The following is a 17,766-nucleotide window of genomic DNA, read 5'->3' as shown; positions in this document are numbered from 1 at the left end:
TCTCCAAACCTAGGATCTTCTTGACATGTTGTCTTTCTTTCGGAACGTTTCTGCAAGCTTCCCAGGAGCCACGGAATGTAGATTACAACTTTTGGAGATGTAGCCCGGTCACATAAGGAGACAAGTAGTTGAAATTTGTGTCAAATTGCTTGTTTAAATGACTTGAGCCAACTTCTTAAAGCCAGGACAGCAGGGGCTGAGGATATTCAAAGTTGGCAGGGGCCAAAATGACACGGCTCGGCAGTCACCTGGCGGGCTGCCAACCCCGACTGGAGGCTTCAAAACATAAACTTTCTCAAAGGACACAAATTAAAAGTCATGTTTCAGCAGCCATTAGAACCAAATGATAGGCTTACGTTGCATAGTGAACGACCTTCATTTTCATTATGCTTAAAATATTTCACTTGGTAGGTGGAGAGTGGGTTGCTAGGAAAACGGTGTGTGGAATTGTCATCCATGGTCATATTTACAGGAGAATTACAGGGGAAAACAGGGGTATAGTTGTCCTTTGTGAGTTTTTCCTGCAAGGACAGAGGATTGCAAGTTTAGAAACCAGGATGCAATTTGGAGTAAGGGTCGTGGTTTGAAAACATCAACCCTGACCTTCTCCAGAGACTGGGTCCTCAGGGTTCATCTCTCAGAGGACAGATGTTATGAAGCCCCTGATCTGAGCAGGCTCACAGGTGCGTTTTGTTGATTCTTATTTTAAAAAGTATACATATACATGTGAATATGTGTGTGTATATAAACATATATATATATAAATACACACACACACACATATTTTTTAATTGTCAACATTTTTTAAAAATCAGAAAACTCTTTTGAAAAAGTCCAGATCTTCAGCTCTCCTAGAAAAACTGGAAGATCATCTGCCTTGAGCTCTAACCCCTACATGGCCACGTGAGCCTGGATCTGAGTGAGGGCTGCTCCCTGCCATCTCCAGTTCACCCCAGTCCACTTCACTTTCTTGCCTGGCCCCTGATAGGTGTTTAAATTTACTACTCCCTGACTTAGAGTGTTCCATCTTTCTTATACCTTCACAAAGATGCCGTGTTTTTAAAGAATGTATGGAGTGCACTGGTTTACCAGGAAATGGGCTAGGGACTTGTTACAACAATGCTCAGCCTCGTTGAATATCATGTTACTTTCATTGCAGAATTAATATGTTTCAAATAATTCCACTGGTCACCCCTCACCAGCCTGGTTTTGCTAACCCAGTTTCTCATTCTTAATTTGATGCCGAGGGATAAAGGGATAAAGTATACTATTTGTTAGTAACTGACATTGGGATGCTGGTCACAGTCGTATCTGCATCTGTAGTTCCTGACATTCGGCAATGGTCAATATCGAGGCTTTGGTTCCAGGCTCTCCTCCGCAGGCTTGCAGAGTGATCGCAGCCGCATTCTGAAGCCCCTAATGGCCGTTTCTCCTTCCTCTTTTCTCAGGCCCTCCGAACCACCACAGCCAGTCAACTCTGAGGCCCCCTCTGCCACCCCCGCACAACCACACGCTGTCCCATCACCACTCGTCAGCCAATTCCCTCAACAGGAACTCGCTGACCAATCGGCGGAGTCAGATTCACGCCCCAGCTCCCGCGCCCAATGACCTGGCCACCACGCCCGAGTCAGTTCAGCTTCAGGACAGCTGGGTGCTAAACAGCAACGTGCCCCTGGAGACCCGGTAAGTCCCTATCACGATCACACTTGGCTCCCTGCTGCATCACCCGCCCAGAGCAGTCGGGAGAAAATCCCGCCTACCTTATGGGACACGTTGACCAACTCTGTGCTGTTCCCTTGGTAATTTGACCCTGGACGGTAGGTTGATAGGTATTTCTTTGTTCACATGTGTCTCCTTTTAATGCTTGTTTACTTTCCTCCACAGCTCCTGTGTACCCAACTAATAGAATTAGCATAACATATTTTTACTCAAAGACTCATGGGGAACATGCTTCTAAGGGTATATTGACAGAAAGCTGCTGATAAATTATGCATTTAGCCTTTCTTGAAGTCATAAATGAAGACTCATTTGAAATTAAGTGTTTGGGGAGACCTTGAGAAACAATCCCTGATTCCAGACTGACAGAAGTATAATTTTAATTTATACTTCATCCAACATGCAGTCTCGCTTTAATCCCTCCCGTATACACTAACAGCTTGATGCCTGAGGGGCAAACAATAGTGTAAAAAAACAAACAAGAAAAAAGCGGCAGCACTTATGTTGAGAGGGAAGGGTTTCAAAGTGATTCCAGGTCTGGCTTTGTTTTGTTTTGCCTTTGCTCCTGTCCTTTTCTCCCCTTTGCTTCTGGTCTTCCAAAATCACACCTGCCTTCGTGACCTGAAGGAAGGGGCATTGGTCACAGCACGGCAAGTTGCAATGTAATTGACAGTGGGTCAGCCAGATACTGGAACAGGCCTTGCCGTTCTATCCCCAGACACTTTCATGTTTGTGTGCTTCAATTGTTACTGTTTCCTTGCCTGGAAGAACCATGGAGAGCAAAGAGAGAAGGACTAATTCATACTGAACCTTCAAAAAGTTCCCACATAGTTTTTAAACTTTAATAACTTAGGTTTAAGGAGAGACTGAAATAATCTGTCATCTTTCTGGTAATGACCCGTGAAGTTTCTGCACACAGCTGGAAATAATTGTGCAAGCCATAGCATTTGATGTTGTTTCTTCTCTCTAATATGTTTTGTTTTATTAATAAGATCTTGAACTTGAATGAGTTGTATACCACTGTCACTGTAGTCGCTCCAAACTTTAATACATTTTATTTTCTAACAACTGTAGGTGATTTGTAACCAGGCCTGCAGTCTTAATCTCTAAGGCCTACAGTAGGGAAAGTCAATAGGAACTCTATGCATATATTATACATAATAGATAGATTTAAACATTTGTACTGATAGAATAACCCACTAATAAGTAGCTTTGCTGGAAAGGTTCCAGGCTGAAAGTTGACTGGTCCACCAGGCTTAATTTAGGATATTTTCATAGTTGGTAGTGGTCTTTAAGGCTGGATAAGACTCTATCTTTTTCGTCCTTATATCTATGAACTGCCATAGAGTTTGTTGGGTACTAGTCAGACTATTTTCACATTAACAGACCATTGTTTGAAAACTGGTTTCTAGACATAAAGCCTATGCACTGTGGTTAGGATGAAGAAAGAGGAGGGAGAAAGGGAAGGAGAAATGTAGTAGATATTGGGGAAAAAGAAGGAGAAAAAGGAAAGAAGAGGACCACCATCGCCATTAACAACCAGTTTTTATTGTGCAGTTTGTACATGCCGATGTTAGTGGTTTAAATGCACTACCTCATTCAAGCATGGAAGCAATCCAATGAGGTAGGAAGGAATCGTTGTTATTAGCATTTTAAAAACTCAGAATCTAGACTTGGGGGACAGAGTAACTTGCAAGCGTTCTAGGGCTTCATTGAGATGGTAAATTATGAGCCGCATTGGATGGAACTCTCGTGATTCCTACACATAAAAAAGGTGGTCAGATTGTCTGATGCAGGAGCAGCCACGAACCTACATGTATTGCCTTAATTGTCACGTCTTCAGGGAAAGATCCATCAGAGTATCTTCTCCTCACAAAGAGTCTCCTGTTGGTGATGAGAACACATACACTGCATAAGTGTATCTCCCATCACCCAGTTTCTGATGTGATCAGTTGGCAATAAAGTGTTCCCTTGAAAGGCTCTGGAGGAGAGGACCAGCAAAGCCAAGCCTGTCCCCTTCTTGTTCTCCTGAAGTTCTCCCAGAACATGCTTTCTGACCTGTAGAGTCCTTCTGCAGATCGTTAGGATACATGGCATTTCTCCTAGGATTGGGGCTTCTCAGTGATGCTTTTAGAGGAGGCAAGCTTGGGAAGTAAGATGGCCCAAACCTTGAAGCCTAGCAGAAGGAAAAAAACAAGGGAGAGCATATCTGGATGTTCTTTGATCAGTACATTCAAGGGCCAAGAGTTCAAGAATATAAGGCCCTTGAGATGGGGCTATTACTAAAAGTCAGTCACAGATATTTGAAACTCCATTCATGGAACTGAATACATATAATTTGGGTGTGCAGCTTGTCTCATATATGAAAACTTTAGCAATAATTAATAGAATTGTTGAACTTTGTGTTTCTCTTTTAAATATGATTTATACAGTCTCTTATTAGCACTTACTTACCAAATCCCTCGAAAATACTAAGCGCTATGTTAGGTACTGGGGAGATTATGATTAAAACATGTATCCTGCCCTTAAAGCTCATACAATCTAAAAAAGGAGATAGGCACATAAACAAAAAGATAGTGCAGTGTTTACAGGAATGGAAGTGCGTAAGTTACAGTGGTTGTACAGTTGAAATAGTTATTAAATTTCCCAGGATGGTCAGGAAAAGCTTCCCGGCTGAGGGGCTGATGGAGCTGGGTTTCGAAGGATGAACAAGAGTTTACCTAGAAGGTAGAGGGGTGGGATGGGGAGGGTGGGAGGGAGGGAGATGCAAGAGGGAGGGGATATGGGGACATATGTATATGTATAGCTGATTCACTTTGTTATACAGCAGAAACTAACACACCATTGCAAAGCAATTATACTCCAATAAAGATGTTTAAAAAAAAAAAAAGAGTTTACCTAGCAGGTAAGTGGAAAAAAGTCAAAGATTATAGCATCATTTGTTCCCATTCTTCAGTGGTTTTCCATATAGTCTTGGAAACTGTAGAAGTGAACAATTTCACTCACTCAAATGCTGAAATATTGTGAGTTTAATGATGTCATTTTCTTACCCACAAGAGCAAATGTAGGAATGGAAGCTCTTACGTTAGGGGCATGATATCATACTAGGATTCCAATTCGTGTCTTTCATACCCAATAAGAATTGATTAACCACAGCAGGAAAAAGAACCATTCAGGGCAAGACATTCTGGAGGCTGATCATGATGTACTCATCAATTTTGAAAACGCAATGGGAATTTACAAACAGCTTCACCACCTCTACTTTCATTAATACAGACTTCTGGGCATGATGGAAGAATCCTAACTCTGGGAGATGACGGGCAGCATTCTGCCACCCCCCGAGACTCCAGGCTAAATCCAAGGTGTTTCTTTAGACCAGTAAGGAACAAGCCCTTGCCCCTCTGCATTGCTTTTTGATGTTCTCGTCAGTCTTAATGAGCCATGTTAGATCTTCCCTGGACTGTGTGTTTTCCATTTTTGTTCTATGACAAGTAGAAGCAAGGTGCTAATTAAGGAGGCATAGCCAGAAAATAGATTGTATGAATCTGGAATTTAACACAAGATGAAAAAGCTTATAAGGAGAGTTCTGTATCAATGTTAATAATATAAATAGCAATGCATATAAATTTGTACTACCCAAGGCAATCAACTGATGTGTAAGCCATAATATAATCCAAGAAAAACCAAACATAGGGCAGAGGAACTAATTGCAAACAGCCTGGACTCTCTTTTCTAACGTATGCGTAACAGAATCACTCTGCCCACCATCTTTCTCTTGGCTTACTTGCAGAAGATCTTAGAACAAGGTTCCTGTGTAATTCTGGGTTGATAGCACCTATCTCCTCCTTCCTCTCCTGAGAGGAGCAAGGGCAGGAATCTTCCTAGCCAGCTGCTTCTTTGGGAGTTTCTGAAGTCAGCATCTCTTTGTCTAAGATGGTAGAAAGTAGCTCAGCAACAGAACCTAACTTTCTTTCCTTTATGCATTTTGCTGAGGCAAGCTTCTTTCTTGGAATCTATCTCGGTAGCAGGTCACTAAAGAGAATCCCTAAGCAGGACAAAACTTCCCTCTGAGTTTGCTTTTGCCCTGAAATACCAGAAGGCCTAATTTTAGCCATCCAGATCCTCAAGCTACAAACAAGTTTGCAAGTTGCTCTTTGAAATGGTCATCCATTACTCATTCGAGAAACATCTAATAAGAGACCCAACCAGGTACCAGGCATATTGAGGATGCAGCAGTGAAGAAGAAAAGCAAAGTCCTTGCCCTTCTGGAGTTTCCTGACTGTAGACAGAATGTGAACAAAAGATTAGGCATATGCCCCTACGGTGACAGGTGTAATAAGTGCCGTGTGAGGTATAGAGAAGCCAGACTCAGGAGAAATTTGCATTTAGGCTGAGCCCTAAGGATGAGTAGGTGTTAATTAGACTGAAAGAATGTTCTAGGTGGCGAAAACCACGACCCGCTGGGGGAAGAAACGCTAAGATGCCAGGAAGAGAAAGCAAACTAGACAGGCCGGCAAGAGCCGGACAGTGCAAGGTTTGGGGCTGCTTTAAAGATTTTGGACTCAGCGCCAAGAACAGTGAAAAGTCATTGAAGCATTTTAAACAGGAGGCCAAAATAATAACATAAATGGTTCCGTTTTGGTTTTAACTATGGTAGCTGCCATAGGGTCAATAGGTGGGGGTGGGGGGGTTGAGGGCAAGTTATAGCAGGACTAAGGGTCCAATCTGGAGAATACTGTCATAGTTAAGATGAAAAATGGTGGGGCTTCCATTAGGGTGCCCATAGCTGCAGTATCAGAGCTGTCTGCCTTTCTCTTACCAATCTGGCCAGAAGGTGAACGGTCAAAGATGTGGGGTAGGTACTGAAGGTAGAATCAGCAGGAATTTGTGATTGATGGAATGTCAAGATGTAGGTTAGGGGCTTCCCTGGTGGCGCAGTGGTTGAGAGTCCGCCTGCCAATGCAGGGGACACGGGTTCGTGCCCCGGTCCGGGAAGATCCCACATGCCGCGGAGCGGCTGGGCCCGTGAGGCATGGCCGCTGGGCCTGCACGTCCGGAACCTGTGCTCCGCAGCGGGAGAGTCCACAATGGTGAGAGGCCTGCGTACCGCAAAAAAAAAAAAAAGATGTAGGTTAGGCAGGTGTGAGCACGGTATCCAATTTTTTGGCCTAAGAGGCTGAGTGAATAGGGATGTCATTTAGGAAACAAGTTCGGTTTTCCACTTGTTAAATCTCTGAGGCAACAAGAGTATTAAGAGTAGCTGTTATTGGCCAGACTTATTTTGATTCTAAAATAATAGATGTAACACAGAAGCACAACCATTTGCAAATGATAGCATAGTTCGTGTATCAGAGCTCTCAGCAGTGGACTTTTCTCTTAAAAAAAAAAAATCTCTCCAGAAATTTTGTTCAATTTAATAGTTATTGTACATGATTGAATAGTTCTGTGAATAACAACTTTATCAAATAGTTTTTGCTCCATGCTTAGTTTTACATGCATGATCCCACTGAACCCTTTAACCCTTCTGTTGAGTATATGTTACTATCCCTATTTTAAATAAACAGAAACTGAGGCTTGGGAAGATGAAGTTACTTACACGTCTCCAAATAAGTAAGGGGCCGAACTGGGGTGGAAACCTGGGTCTACCAGACTCCATGTGCAATGCTCTTAACCACCACATGATAATGCCTTTGAGACCAGAAGAACAAAACAAAACGATGCTTATTATCCAATTAGAATGTATCCAGTCCATGGAAATGGTGAAGTTAATGCAGTATAAGTGACACAAGGCAAGAAATTATCTGAGGGACGAATCCCAGTCTGTTACTGGACATAGAGTTAGTCACTGACAATATCATAAGCCAGGCAGGATAGAAGCGACCCTTGTCTCCAGCTCTGCGGGATCAGTGGCCACCCAGGATGGTCAGTCTGAAGTCCTGAGCCTCCATGGTGGTGGCAGCATGGGATCCATGTGAGCTGAGTTACAGAGGAGGTTTAGTGCACTGCATGTCGTAAAATGCTAGAGCAAATTGACACTGCAGAAATAAGAAGCGGTGCTACCTTTTTACTTCTGTGATTTGCATAGGGTTTATCTTCCAGACAGTCTTTGCTAGACTGGTAGGAGAAAGCCATGCAGCCACGGGTATGGTGGCTGGCCATTTGGTCATAGTTTGAGTAGGGACACTCAGGAAGTTGTGATGAACACCCAGGAAGTGCTCTGATAAAGAATGGAGCTTGTTGGGCTTGGTAAGTGGCACCTGAGGAATCTAATTTGGGTATCAGCATTTCAGAAAACATACTTTTTATCTTTAAGACCAAGTAATCTTAGCCTCATATGGATGCTTTATTGGGAGTGCGTATTTGGGAATCAAGACTCAAGACCTTTAGTAAATAAGGTTGTCATGGGGAAGCAACAAGACTGTTGAAACATCTTCACCGTGCTGAACCTGAAGACTCTTCTCCACTTGTTCTCCAGATTGATTTTTCTACCTAAGGATTAATTTTCTGACAGAATCACTGACAAGTTTGATCTTGAGAATATTAAACCAACGTAACCTGTTTGCTTTTCTTCCTTTTTTTTTTTTTTTTTTTTTTTTAACGTTTCTGCGTGAGGTTTAAAACTAGAATTCATTCCGGGTGAACCAGATGCATTCCAGCACTTTTCAAATCGATAGGCCGCTTGATTTCTCCATATTGCAGAACATTATGCTCCCTCTAAATTCTCATCAGAGGCAACATGGAAATTAATGAGACCTTTAGGTTAGCGTTTCCAGCTCAGCCTTAGTTTATAGCTTTACCTTGCCTTTTTGACACCATGATCCCGCCTGGCCACCAGCAGCATTGCACGTTGCAGTGAGCTTTAATTTTGTAGTTTTTTTTAGTCTTCCTTGGAAACTGGCAGCTTATTAATCTCAATAACTGAACTGCTCGATAGGCAAGCTCTCCAATGAGGAATGAGGCTGTGTCTTTTTGTTTTTTTCGGTAGATGGAGACAAGAGATTGGTTGTTGGATAGAGGCAGGGGGGTGGGGGGATGAGTGGTAGAGAAAAAGCCAGTAAGGAGGGGCACCCCGTACCCCAAATCACTTTCTGACAATTGGCAGGAAAATAAAGAGAACCTAGTCTAATCCACTGCTCTGCAATTTAGGGCTTGCGGTGTTAAACATATTCAAACCTGTTAATAAGAAAATAAAGTGTTGTGGCTCGTGTGCAAATTACAAGGTGCATTAAGAAAGAAACAAGCATTGCATCTTACTTAAGACCACTCCAGTCTGTTCTTGGCATGGTTTGCAAACTTGGAAACATCCTTGAAGGTAGAGGTATACAAGGAGGGCTGTCCTTTTTAAATTTGTCTCCTGCTGTAAAATTTTAAAGCCCTGTTAAGTTTATTAAAGCTTTGGCGACTTGAACTTCTTACTTGCGAGTTACTACAGGGAAGCCTCTGGGTAGAAGGAACTTTTTTTCAAAAGCCGTCCCTCTGCAGCCTGGACCGTGGGGACCCAATTAGGGATTGAGGCCACCTTGTGGTCATGGCTTGGAAGCGCAAGACTCTGCCCTGAGTATGTGTAAATGTTGGACTCTTGGGTTAAGTTCAAGGTTGAAAAAAGCTAAATATTTTCATCTCTGCCTGTGCTCTCTCACCCATTCAGCTAATATCAACTGTCATTCCCCTGGGGCATTTCCTGAAGCCTTCCCAGAGGATATTTTATCTGGCTTAGACGGGAGAGACTGGATGGAACGCAAGGCTCTTCTAATTCTGGCTCCCCAATGATTTTTTCTTTTCACAGAAGTCAGATAAGGCGTTCGTGGTTCTCCCAGGCAGGCGAAGTAGGCTCTGCACCTTTTCTGAAGCTTCCTTTGATTTATTAGTCTTGGTCTCGCCTGCCCCTGTGAGTGGGGATCTTATGTCCCCAGAATTGCAATCTATCACAGGCGTTCAGCCAGTTTGCTCAACTAGGGCTGCATCCTTTAGATGATAGGGGAGTTTAAGAAACTTGAAGCAACTTTTTCTCAGATACCTTTTTTCCCCTCCAAAACCCACTGAACAATTCCGGGCTGTTCCCTAAGTCTTGAATGCCAATATCCATTTTCAGAAGTCATGACAATTTTTTAAGTTAATTAATTTATTTATTTGGCTGCGTTGGGTCTTCATTGCTGCACGCGGGCCTTCTCTGGTTGCAGCGAGTGGGAGCTACTCTTCATTGCGGTGCGTGGGCTTCTCATTGCTGTGGCTTCTCTTGCTGCGGAGCATGGGCTCTAGGGCGTGGGCTTCAATAGTTGTGGCTCGCGGGCTCTAGGGCGCAGGCTCAGTAGTTAGGGCACACGGGCTTAATCGGTTCATGGCATGTGGGATCTTCCCAGACCAGGGCTCCAACCCTAGTCCCCTGCATTGGCAGGCAGATTCTTAACCACTGTGCCACCAGGGAAGCCCATGGCAATGTTAACCATGGAGAATCACCCTCAAAATCATGTGTTTTTAAATCCCTTACAGAATCATTTCTTGCTCAGCATAACTGTTTGAGGAATCAGCAAGTGCTTCCAATTTCTGTTATTGATGTTTTAGCTGTGAGTGCTTGCCTTATATTTAAAAAGAGAATGAGTAACACTTCTTTTTTATTTGTGAGATGGTTCTGAAATTCTATTTCAGTTTGTTAAAGCTTCAGCTGGGTTGGAGCGTCCCTAAGACAACTGCTCAACAATTAGTCCTCCTGTCAAGCTGTTGCACACCAACAATATGACGATTAAAAGCTTTGTTTTTTGTAATTATTTGAAGGACTGGATTAAAAATCCTGTTCTAGGAAGAAGGTGGGAAATGTCTTCTTCCTGTGTTGGTATGTGCTTAGATAAGAATTTTAAATGGAGCTTAATCTTCGTGACTTTTTAATCTCTTATCAACCCAGATCCTCTCCACTGCACTTTGGAACCGGTAATAAGGCATAAGGTGATATGAGGTACATTTAAGCATTTGGTGGGACCCCAAATCCACCCCACCCCGGCCAATTTAGTAAGGTGAGAGAATAAATGTAAAAGCCCTCTGGGGATGGGACCCTGCTGTGTGAGTGTCTTGTATTCAGCTTAGGGCTCTCTTAGTATGTTCATGTCCTACAGCTGAGTGCTAAAGGCAGAGGATGGCAAAGGTCATCTTCTCCAGCTTCTAAACCTCAGAATCCATGTGAGGAGAGATGGTGGTCATATTGAAAATCTTTCCACTTCCTGTGAAGGACCGAACACTCTTTTTGGCTTTGTTTTTAGGCATAGTCACCTCCTCAGTGCCTGCCTTGTGCCAAGCACTGTATCAGGCGCTTTATATTATCCGAGTTGAAGCCCTGTGCAATGGATACAGTTGTCCCCTTCAGCATGTCAGGAGGATGAAACCTGGGGAGATGAAGGGTCTGGGACAGAATCAAGATTCAGGCAGAACTGGATTCAGGGACTTAAACTCAGGCATTAGGCTCTCTCTGTCTCAGTTTTGTTTTTCTATTTTCCAACATTGTTCTTAAGCAGGTCTCCTTTTGTGAGATCTTTGTGGGAATTATAGGCTCTATCCTCATAGCTCAGAAAGTAATAGAAAAAGGAATTCTTCTTCTGGATATTTCAATGGAACGTCCTGATTCTCAGGAACCCAGCTAGAATCCCGTGCCCACAGCAAACCCAATCCCGAGGCCTGGATCATGGGCCATGTTGACTGGCTAGGCCTGGATCACGTGCCCACGTGGAACAGGAGACCAGGAAGAAGGGCGTGGCCATAACCAAACACCACAGTGTTAGGAGACCATAAGATAGAGGTCTAGGGCTTCCCTGGTGGCGCAGTGGTTGAGAGTCCGCCTGCCGATGCAGGGGACATGGGTTCGTGCCCCGGTCTGGGAAGATCCCACATGCCGCGGAGCGGCTGGGCCCGTGAGCCATGGCCGCTTAGCCTGCGCGTCCGGAGCCTGTGCTCCGCAACGGGAGAGGCCACAGCAGTGGGAGGCCCACGTACAGCAAAAAAAAAAAAAAAAAAAAAAGATAGAGGTCTAGAAGGAAAAAAAAAAAGAAAGAAAGAAAAAAACAGGCCAAGTTCAAACTCGTTTTGCCCTAGCCCAGCTGCCTTTTCTTATTGGCTAATTATAGTGATTCTCCTCTGAGCACACAGTCCTGGCCAGGGGTGGGATTAGGGAAGGTTCAGAGCATCCAGTTACTTCACTTGCCTTGGGCACCGAAAGGGGTTTACAACTGATTCCAATATGAAGTAGAAAGAATAAGGTCCACTGAGTAATTCGCATTCCCTTCTGATTCATCACCCTCTCTGGTTCACTTCTCAAACGGCCCACGACTTTACCTTTGAGTTCACTGTAGCCACTTAATGCATTTTAACTTTTATTTTATTGATGTCTCTTTTAAGCTATCCTCCTCTTTCCTGCATAACTGCTTGGATTCCACATTTTCTAATTAAAACATGCTCATTTATTGTCTCACTAAACAGTGCTCTTTACGAGGGTTCATGATGAGAAAGTTAACTCAGAACAACTCAATGAGTTTCTCATCTCCTGAAAATGGCTGGAGAAGCAGTTTTACCTTTATCAAGTTGAAGTCCTTGGTTTTGCTTTTTCATAAGACAGTGAATGGGAAACATTTAACTCCATGCTCCAAGCTTCTATTCTCAGCAATATAAAAATGCATTTTATGCCTTTTTGAGGTGAACATCTTAGATAGGACATTTTGCAGGGGTCAGTCTGCTCTGTAATGGACCTTATTATAGCTACCATCGGAATAGTTCCACATTTAATTAGACAAAAAGTTTTGTCCTAAAAGTCAACATGTCCTAATGTCAATAATTATGCCCACTGCTATTTACACTCTTGTGATTTAAACTGATATTACTAGCTGTAGAAAAGCTCAGTAGTAGGGGGAAAGGTAGCACACTTACATTTACCCCCCCCCAGAATTTCATTATAATGGTGTGTGGGACACTGGGTTGGGTGTGAGAACCAGGCGGGAAGGACACATTCAGTTTGGGTCTGGGGGTGCTTTGTTTTCTGAGTTCTCGCCATCTGAGTTCTTGGCCTTGTCTGGAAATATGAAAGCTGTGTTAGGATGGGGACCGCCTCACGTCCTGCCTATAACGTGCATCTTCAAATTCACAATACCTTCAGTTTGGGGGAGAAGGGAGAAGTATAGCATTTTCTGCAGGGCTAAAATTGAAGGCCTATTTCAAGGATAGAAGAGGGAGAGGTGAGGGGTGGCGTAGGAAAGAAAGGGTCTGGTGATGACACAAATAAATATTTACCTGCCATCTTCTGGGAAGTCGGCCCCTTGATTCCGACCACTGCATCAGAAAGCAGACCAAGAGAAGGAATCAAGGTCAACATGGTTTAGGTTGAGCTGATCAACCTAAAGAGGAGGGGGAATCATTTGACAGCACCAAGGCAGAATTTTGAGACCAGAACCCATGTTAGGATAACTTGTGCAGGCCGATGTCTATTCTACAGATGAGGAGGGTGAGGCCAGATGACTCGTTGGTTTCTCACGCCGAGTGTCTGGGTGGGACTGCAGGCAGGCTTCCTGCTGGAGCTTCCCGCAGATCCCCTCACTCTTCCCTGCGTGATGAGTAGGCGACTTTGTTGCCTCTTTATCTCCATTTCCTTCTGCAAAGGAATGGTCAAGAATTTAAGACAAAGAATTAGAGCACATAGTACAACAGCTTTGGTATTTCCAGGTGTTTTATTACACAATGTATTCATTCTCTTGGTAAAAACATTCAACAATTAGAAAGGTGAAAAGTACAAAGTATATTCATTCCCTGCCCCTCCATTCCTATTTTCAAGGACATCTCATTTGAAGGTTTATTATTTTAGGCTTCCAGAAATGTTTATGGTATCTGAGCATATTTTTTTTTAAGTTTAATCTAAAAGGGATCGTGTTCAACCTACCATTTGGCAACGGCCTTTTTTAACTTCATGAGAAATTGTAGAAAGCAGTTCAGGTAACATCATGTATACCTACCTCATTCTTTTTTTTATTTTTTGGCTTAAACAACAGAAATTTATTTTCTTACAATTCTGAAGGCTAGAAGTCTGAGATCAGTGTGTTGATAGGTTAGGTTTCTTCCGAGATTCTCTCCCCGTTGCTTGTGGGTGACTGTTTTCTCCCTGTGTCTTCACGTGGTCTTCCCTGTGTGTCTTTCTCCTTATCTCCTCTTCTTACAAGGACACCCCAGCCTAAAGTCCTCGTTTTCCCTTAATTACCTCTTTTTTTTAATAGATCTTTATTGGAGTATAATTGCTTCACAATACCATGTTAGTTTCTGTTGCACAACAAAGCAAATCAGCCATATGCATACATATGTTCCCCATATCCCCTCCCTCTTGAGCCTCCCTCCCACCCTCCCTATCCCACCCCTCTAGGTCATCACAAAGCACCGAGCTGATCTCCCTGTGCTACGCGGCTGCTTCCCACCAGCCAACTGTTTCATATTCAGTAGTGTATATATGTCGATGCTACTCTCGCTTTGCCCCAGCTTCACCCTCCCACCCCATGTCATCAAGTCCATTCTCTACGTCTACCTCTTTATTCCTGCCCTACAACTAGGTTCATCAGTACCATTTTTTTTTCTTTAGATTCCACATATATGCATTAGTGTACAGTATTTGTTTTGCTCTTTCTGACTTACTTCATTCTGTATGACAGACTCTAGGTCCATCCACCTCACTACAAATAGCTCAATTTCGTTTCTTTCTATGGCTGAGTAATATTCCATTGTAATTATGTGCCACATCTTCTTCATCCATTCATCTGTTGAGGGACAGCTAGGTTGGTTCCATGTCCTGGGTATTGTAAATAGAGCTGCAAAGAACATTGTGGTACATGTCTCTTTTTGAATGATGGTTTTCTCAGGGTATATACCCAGCAGTGGGATTGCTGGGTCATATGGTAGTTCTATTTTTAGTTTTTTAAGGAACCTCCATACTGTTTTCCATAGTGGTTGTATCAATTTACATTCCCACCAACAGTACAAGAGGGTTCCCTTTTCTCCACACCCTCTCCAGCATTTGTTGTTTGTAGATTTTCTGATGAAGCCCATTCTAACTGGTGTGAGGTGATACCTCACTGTAGTTTTGATTTGCATTTCTCTAATAATTAGTGATGTTGAGCAGCTTTTCATGTGCCTCTTGGCCATCTGTATGTCTTCCTTGGTGAAATGTCTATTTAGATCTTCCACCCATTTTTTAACTGGATTGTTTGTTTTTTTGATACTGAGCTCCATGAACTGTTTGTATATTTTGCAGATTAATCCTTTGTCTGTTGTTTCATTTGCAAATATTTTCTCCCATTCTGAGGGTTGTCTTTTTGACTTGTTTATGGTTTCCTTTGTTGTGCAAAAGCTTTTAAATTTAATTAAGTCCCATTTGTTTATTTTTGTTTTTATTTCTGTTGCTGTAGGAGGTGGGTCAAAAAAGATCTTGCGGGCTTCCCTGGTGGCGCAGTGGTTGAGAGTCCGCCTGCCGATGCAGGGGACACGGGTTCGTGCCCCGGTCCGGGAAGATCCCACATGCCGTGGAGCGGCTGGGCCCGTGAGCCATGGCCGCTGAGCCTGTGCGTCCGGAGCCTGTGCTCCGCAACGGGAGAGGCCGCAACAGTGAGAGGCCCGCGTACCGCAAAAAAAAAAAAAAAAAAAAAAAAAAAAAAAAAAAAAAAAGATCTTGCTGTGGTTTATGTCAAAGAGTGTTTTTCCTATGTTTTCCTCTAAATGTTTTATAGTGTCTGGTCTTACATTTAAGTCTTTAATCCATTTGGAGTTTATTTTTGTGTATGATATTAGGGAGTGTTCTAATTTCATTCTTTTACATGCACCTGTCCACTTTTCCCAGCACCACTTACTGAAGAGGCTGTCTTTTCTCCATTGTATGCTCTTGCCTCCTTTGTCGTAAATTAGATGACCATATGTGTGTGGGTTTATCTCTGGGCATTCTATCCTGAATCATTGATCTCTATTTCTGTTTTTGTGCCAGTACCATACTGTCTTGATTACTGTAGCTTAGTGGTATAGTTTGAAGTCAAGTAGCCTGATTCCTCCAGCTCCTTTTTTCTTTCTCAAGACTGCTTTGGCTATTTGGGGTCCTTTGTGTTTCCATACGAATTGTAAGATTTTTTGTTCTGTTTCTGTGAAGAATGCCATTGGTAGTTTGATAGGGATTGCATTGAATCTGTAGATTGCTTTGGGTAGTATAGTCATTCTCACAATATTGATTCTTCCAATCCAAGAACATGGTATATTTCTCCATCTGTTTATGTCATCTTTGGTTTCTTTCATCAGTGTTTTATAGTCTTCTGAGTACAAGTCTTTCACCTGCCTAGGTAGGTTTATTCCTAGTTATTTTATTCTTTTTGTTGCAATGGTAAATGGGATTGTTTCCTTAATTTCTCTTTCTGATTTTTTGTTGTTAGTGTATAGGAATGCAAGAGATTTCTGTGCATTAATTTTTGTATCCTGCAACCTTACCAAATTCATTGACTAGTTCTAGTCATTTTCTGGGGCATCTTTGGGATTTTCTGTGTATAGTATCATGTCATCTGCAAACAGTGACAATTTTACTTCTTTCTTCCTGATTTGTATTCCTTTTATTTCTTTTTCTTCTCTGATTACCATGGCTAGGACTTCCAAAACTATGTTGAATGAGAGTGGCGAGAGTGGACATCTTTGTCTTGTTCCTGATCCTAGTGGAAATGCTTTCAGTTTTTCACCATTGAGTATGGTGTTTGCTGTGGGTTTGTCATATATGGCCTTTATTATGTTAAGGTACATTCCCTCTATGCCCATTTTCTGGAGAGTTTTTATCATAAATGGGTGTTGAATTTTGTCAAAAGCTTTTTGTGCATTTATTGAGATGATCCTATGGTTTTTATTTATTTTATTTTATTTTACTTTATTTTTTTAGTTTAGTTATTCTTATTAACAGAAAATGAAAATGTCTTTCTTTGGATTGGTGATGGAAAGAAGTGATCACAGAGGACAATTATTTACCTTTTTCCTTTTTATACCAAGATGAACCAAATCATATTTAGTAGAACATTTCTGTAAAAGAAAAGTTAGATCATATGGTTTTTATTCTTTAATTTGTTAATGTGGTGTATCACATTGATTGATTTGCATGTATTGAAGAATCCTTGCATCCCTGGGATAAATCCCACTTGATCATGATGTATGATCCTTTTAATGTGCTCTTGGATTCTGTTTGCTAGGATTTTGTTCAGGAGTTTTGCATCTATGTTCATCAGTGATATTGGTCTATAATTTTCTTTTTTTGTGATATCTTTTTCTGGTTTTGGTATCAGGATGATGATGGCTTCATAGAATGAATTTGGGAGTGTTTCTCCCCCTGCAAGTTTTTGGAAGAGTTTGAGAACGATCGGTGTAAGCTCTTCTCTAAATGTTTGATAGATTTCGCATGTGAAGCAATCTGGTCCTGGACTTTTGTTTGTTGGAGGATTTTTAATTATGGTTTCAACTTCATTGCTTGTGATAGGTCTGTTTATATTTTCTAACTCTTCCTGGTTCAGTCTTGGAAAATGGTACCTTTCCAAGAATTTGTCCATTTCTTCGTGGTTGTCCATTTTATTGGCATATAGTTGTTTGTAGTAGTCTCTTATAATCCTTTGTATTTCTGCAGTGTCAGCTATGATTTCTCCTTTTTCATTTCTAGTTTTATTGATTTGCATCCTCTCCCTTTTTTTCGTGATGAGTCTGATTAAGGGTTTATCAATTTTGTTTATCTTCTCAAAGAACCAGCTTTTAGTTTCATTGATCTTTGCTATTGTTTTCTTCGTTTCTATTTCATTTATTTCTGCTCTGATCTTTATGATTTCGTTCGTTCTACTGACTGTGGGTTTTCTTTGTTCTTCTTTCTCTAGTTGTTTTAAGTGTAGGATTAGATTGTGTATTTGAGATTTTTCTTGTTTCTTGAGGTGAGACTGAATTGCTATAAACTCCCCTCTTAGAACTGCTTTTGCTGCATCCCATAGGTTTTGGGTCGTCGAGTTTACGTTGTCATTTATTTCTATGTATTTTTTAAAT

General features: G+C 42.0%; 1 protein-coding gene across 11 annotated transcripts in view; it reads left to right on the top strand.

Moving 5' to 3' along the window:
* Nucleotides 1-17,766, top strand: part of TENM2 (teneurin transmembrane protein 2) — a 536,125-nt gene that overhangs the window by 199,938 nt on the left and 318,421 nt on the right. For all 11 annotated transcript variants that reach the window (XM_081231705.1, XM_081231704.1, XM_081231698.1 and 8 more), the window contains one exon: nt 1,449-1,683. In XM_081231705.1, the coding sequence (XP_081087831.1) occupies nt 1,449-1,683 (235 nt within the window). The remainder of the gene's footprint in view (nt 1-1,448; nt 1,684-17,766) is intronic.

This window comes from Mesoplodon bidens, assembly GCF_964165515.1.
Source record: "Mesoplodon bidens genome assembly, chromosome: 4".
Lineage (NCBI taxonomy): Eukaryota > Metazoa > Chordata > Mammalia > Artiodactyla > Ziphiidae > Mesoplodon > Mesoplodon bidens.
Note: the sequence above shows the minus strand (reverse complement) of the source record. Positions and strands in the feature narration are given on the sequence as shown.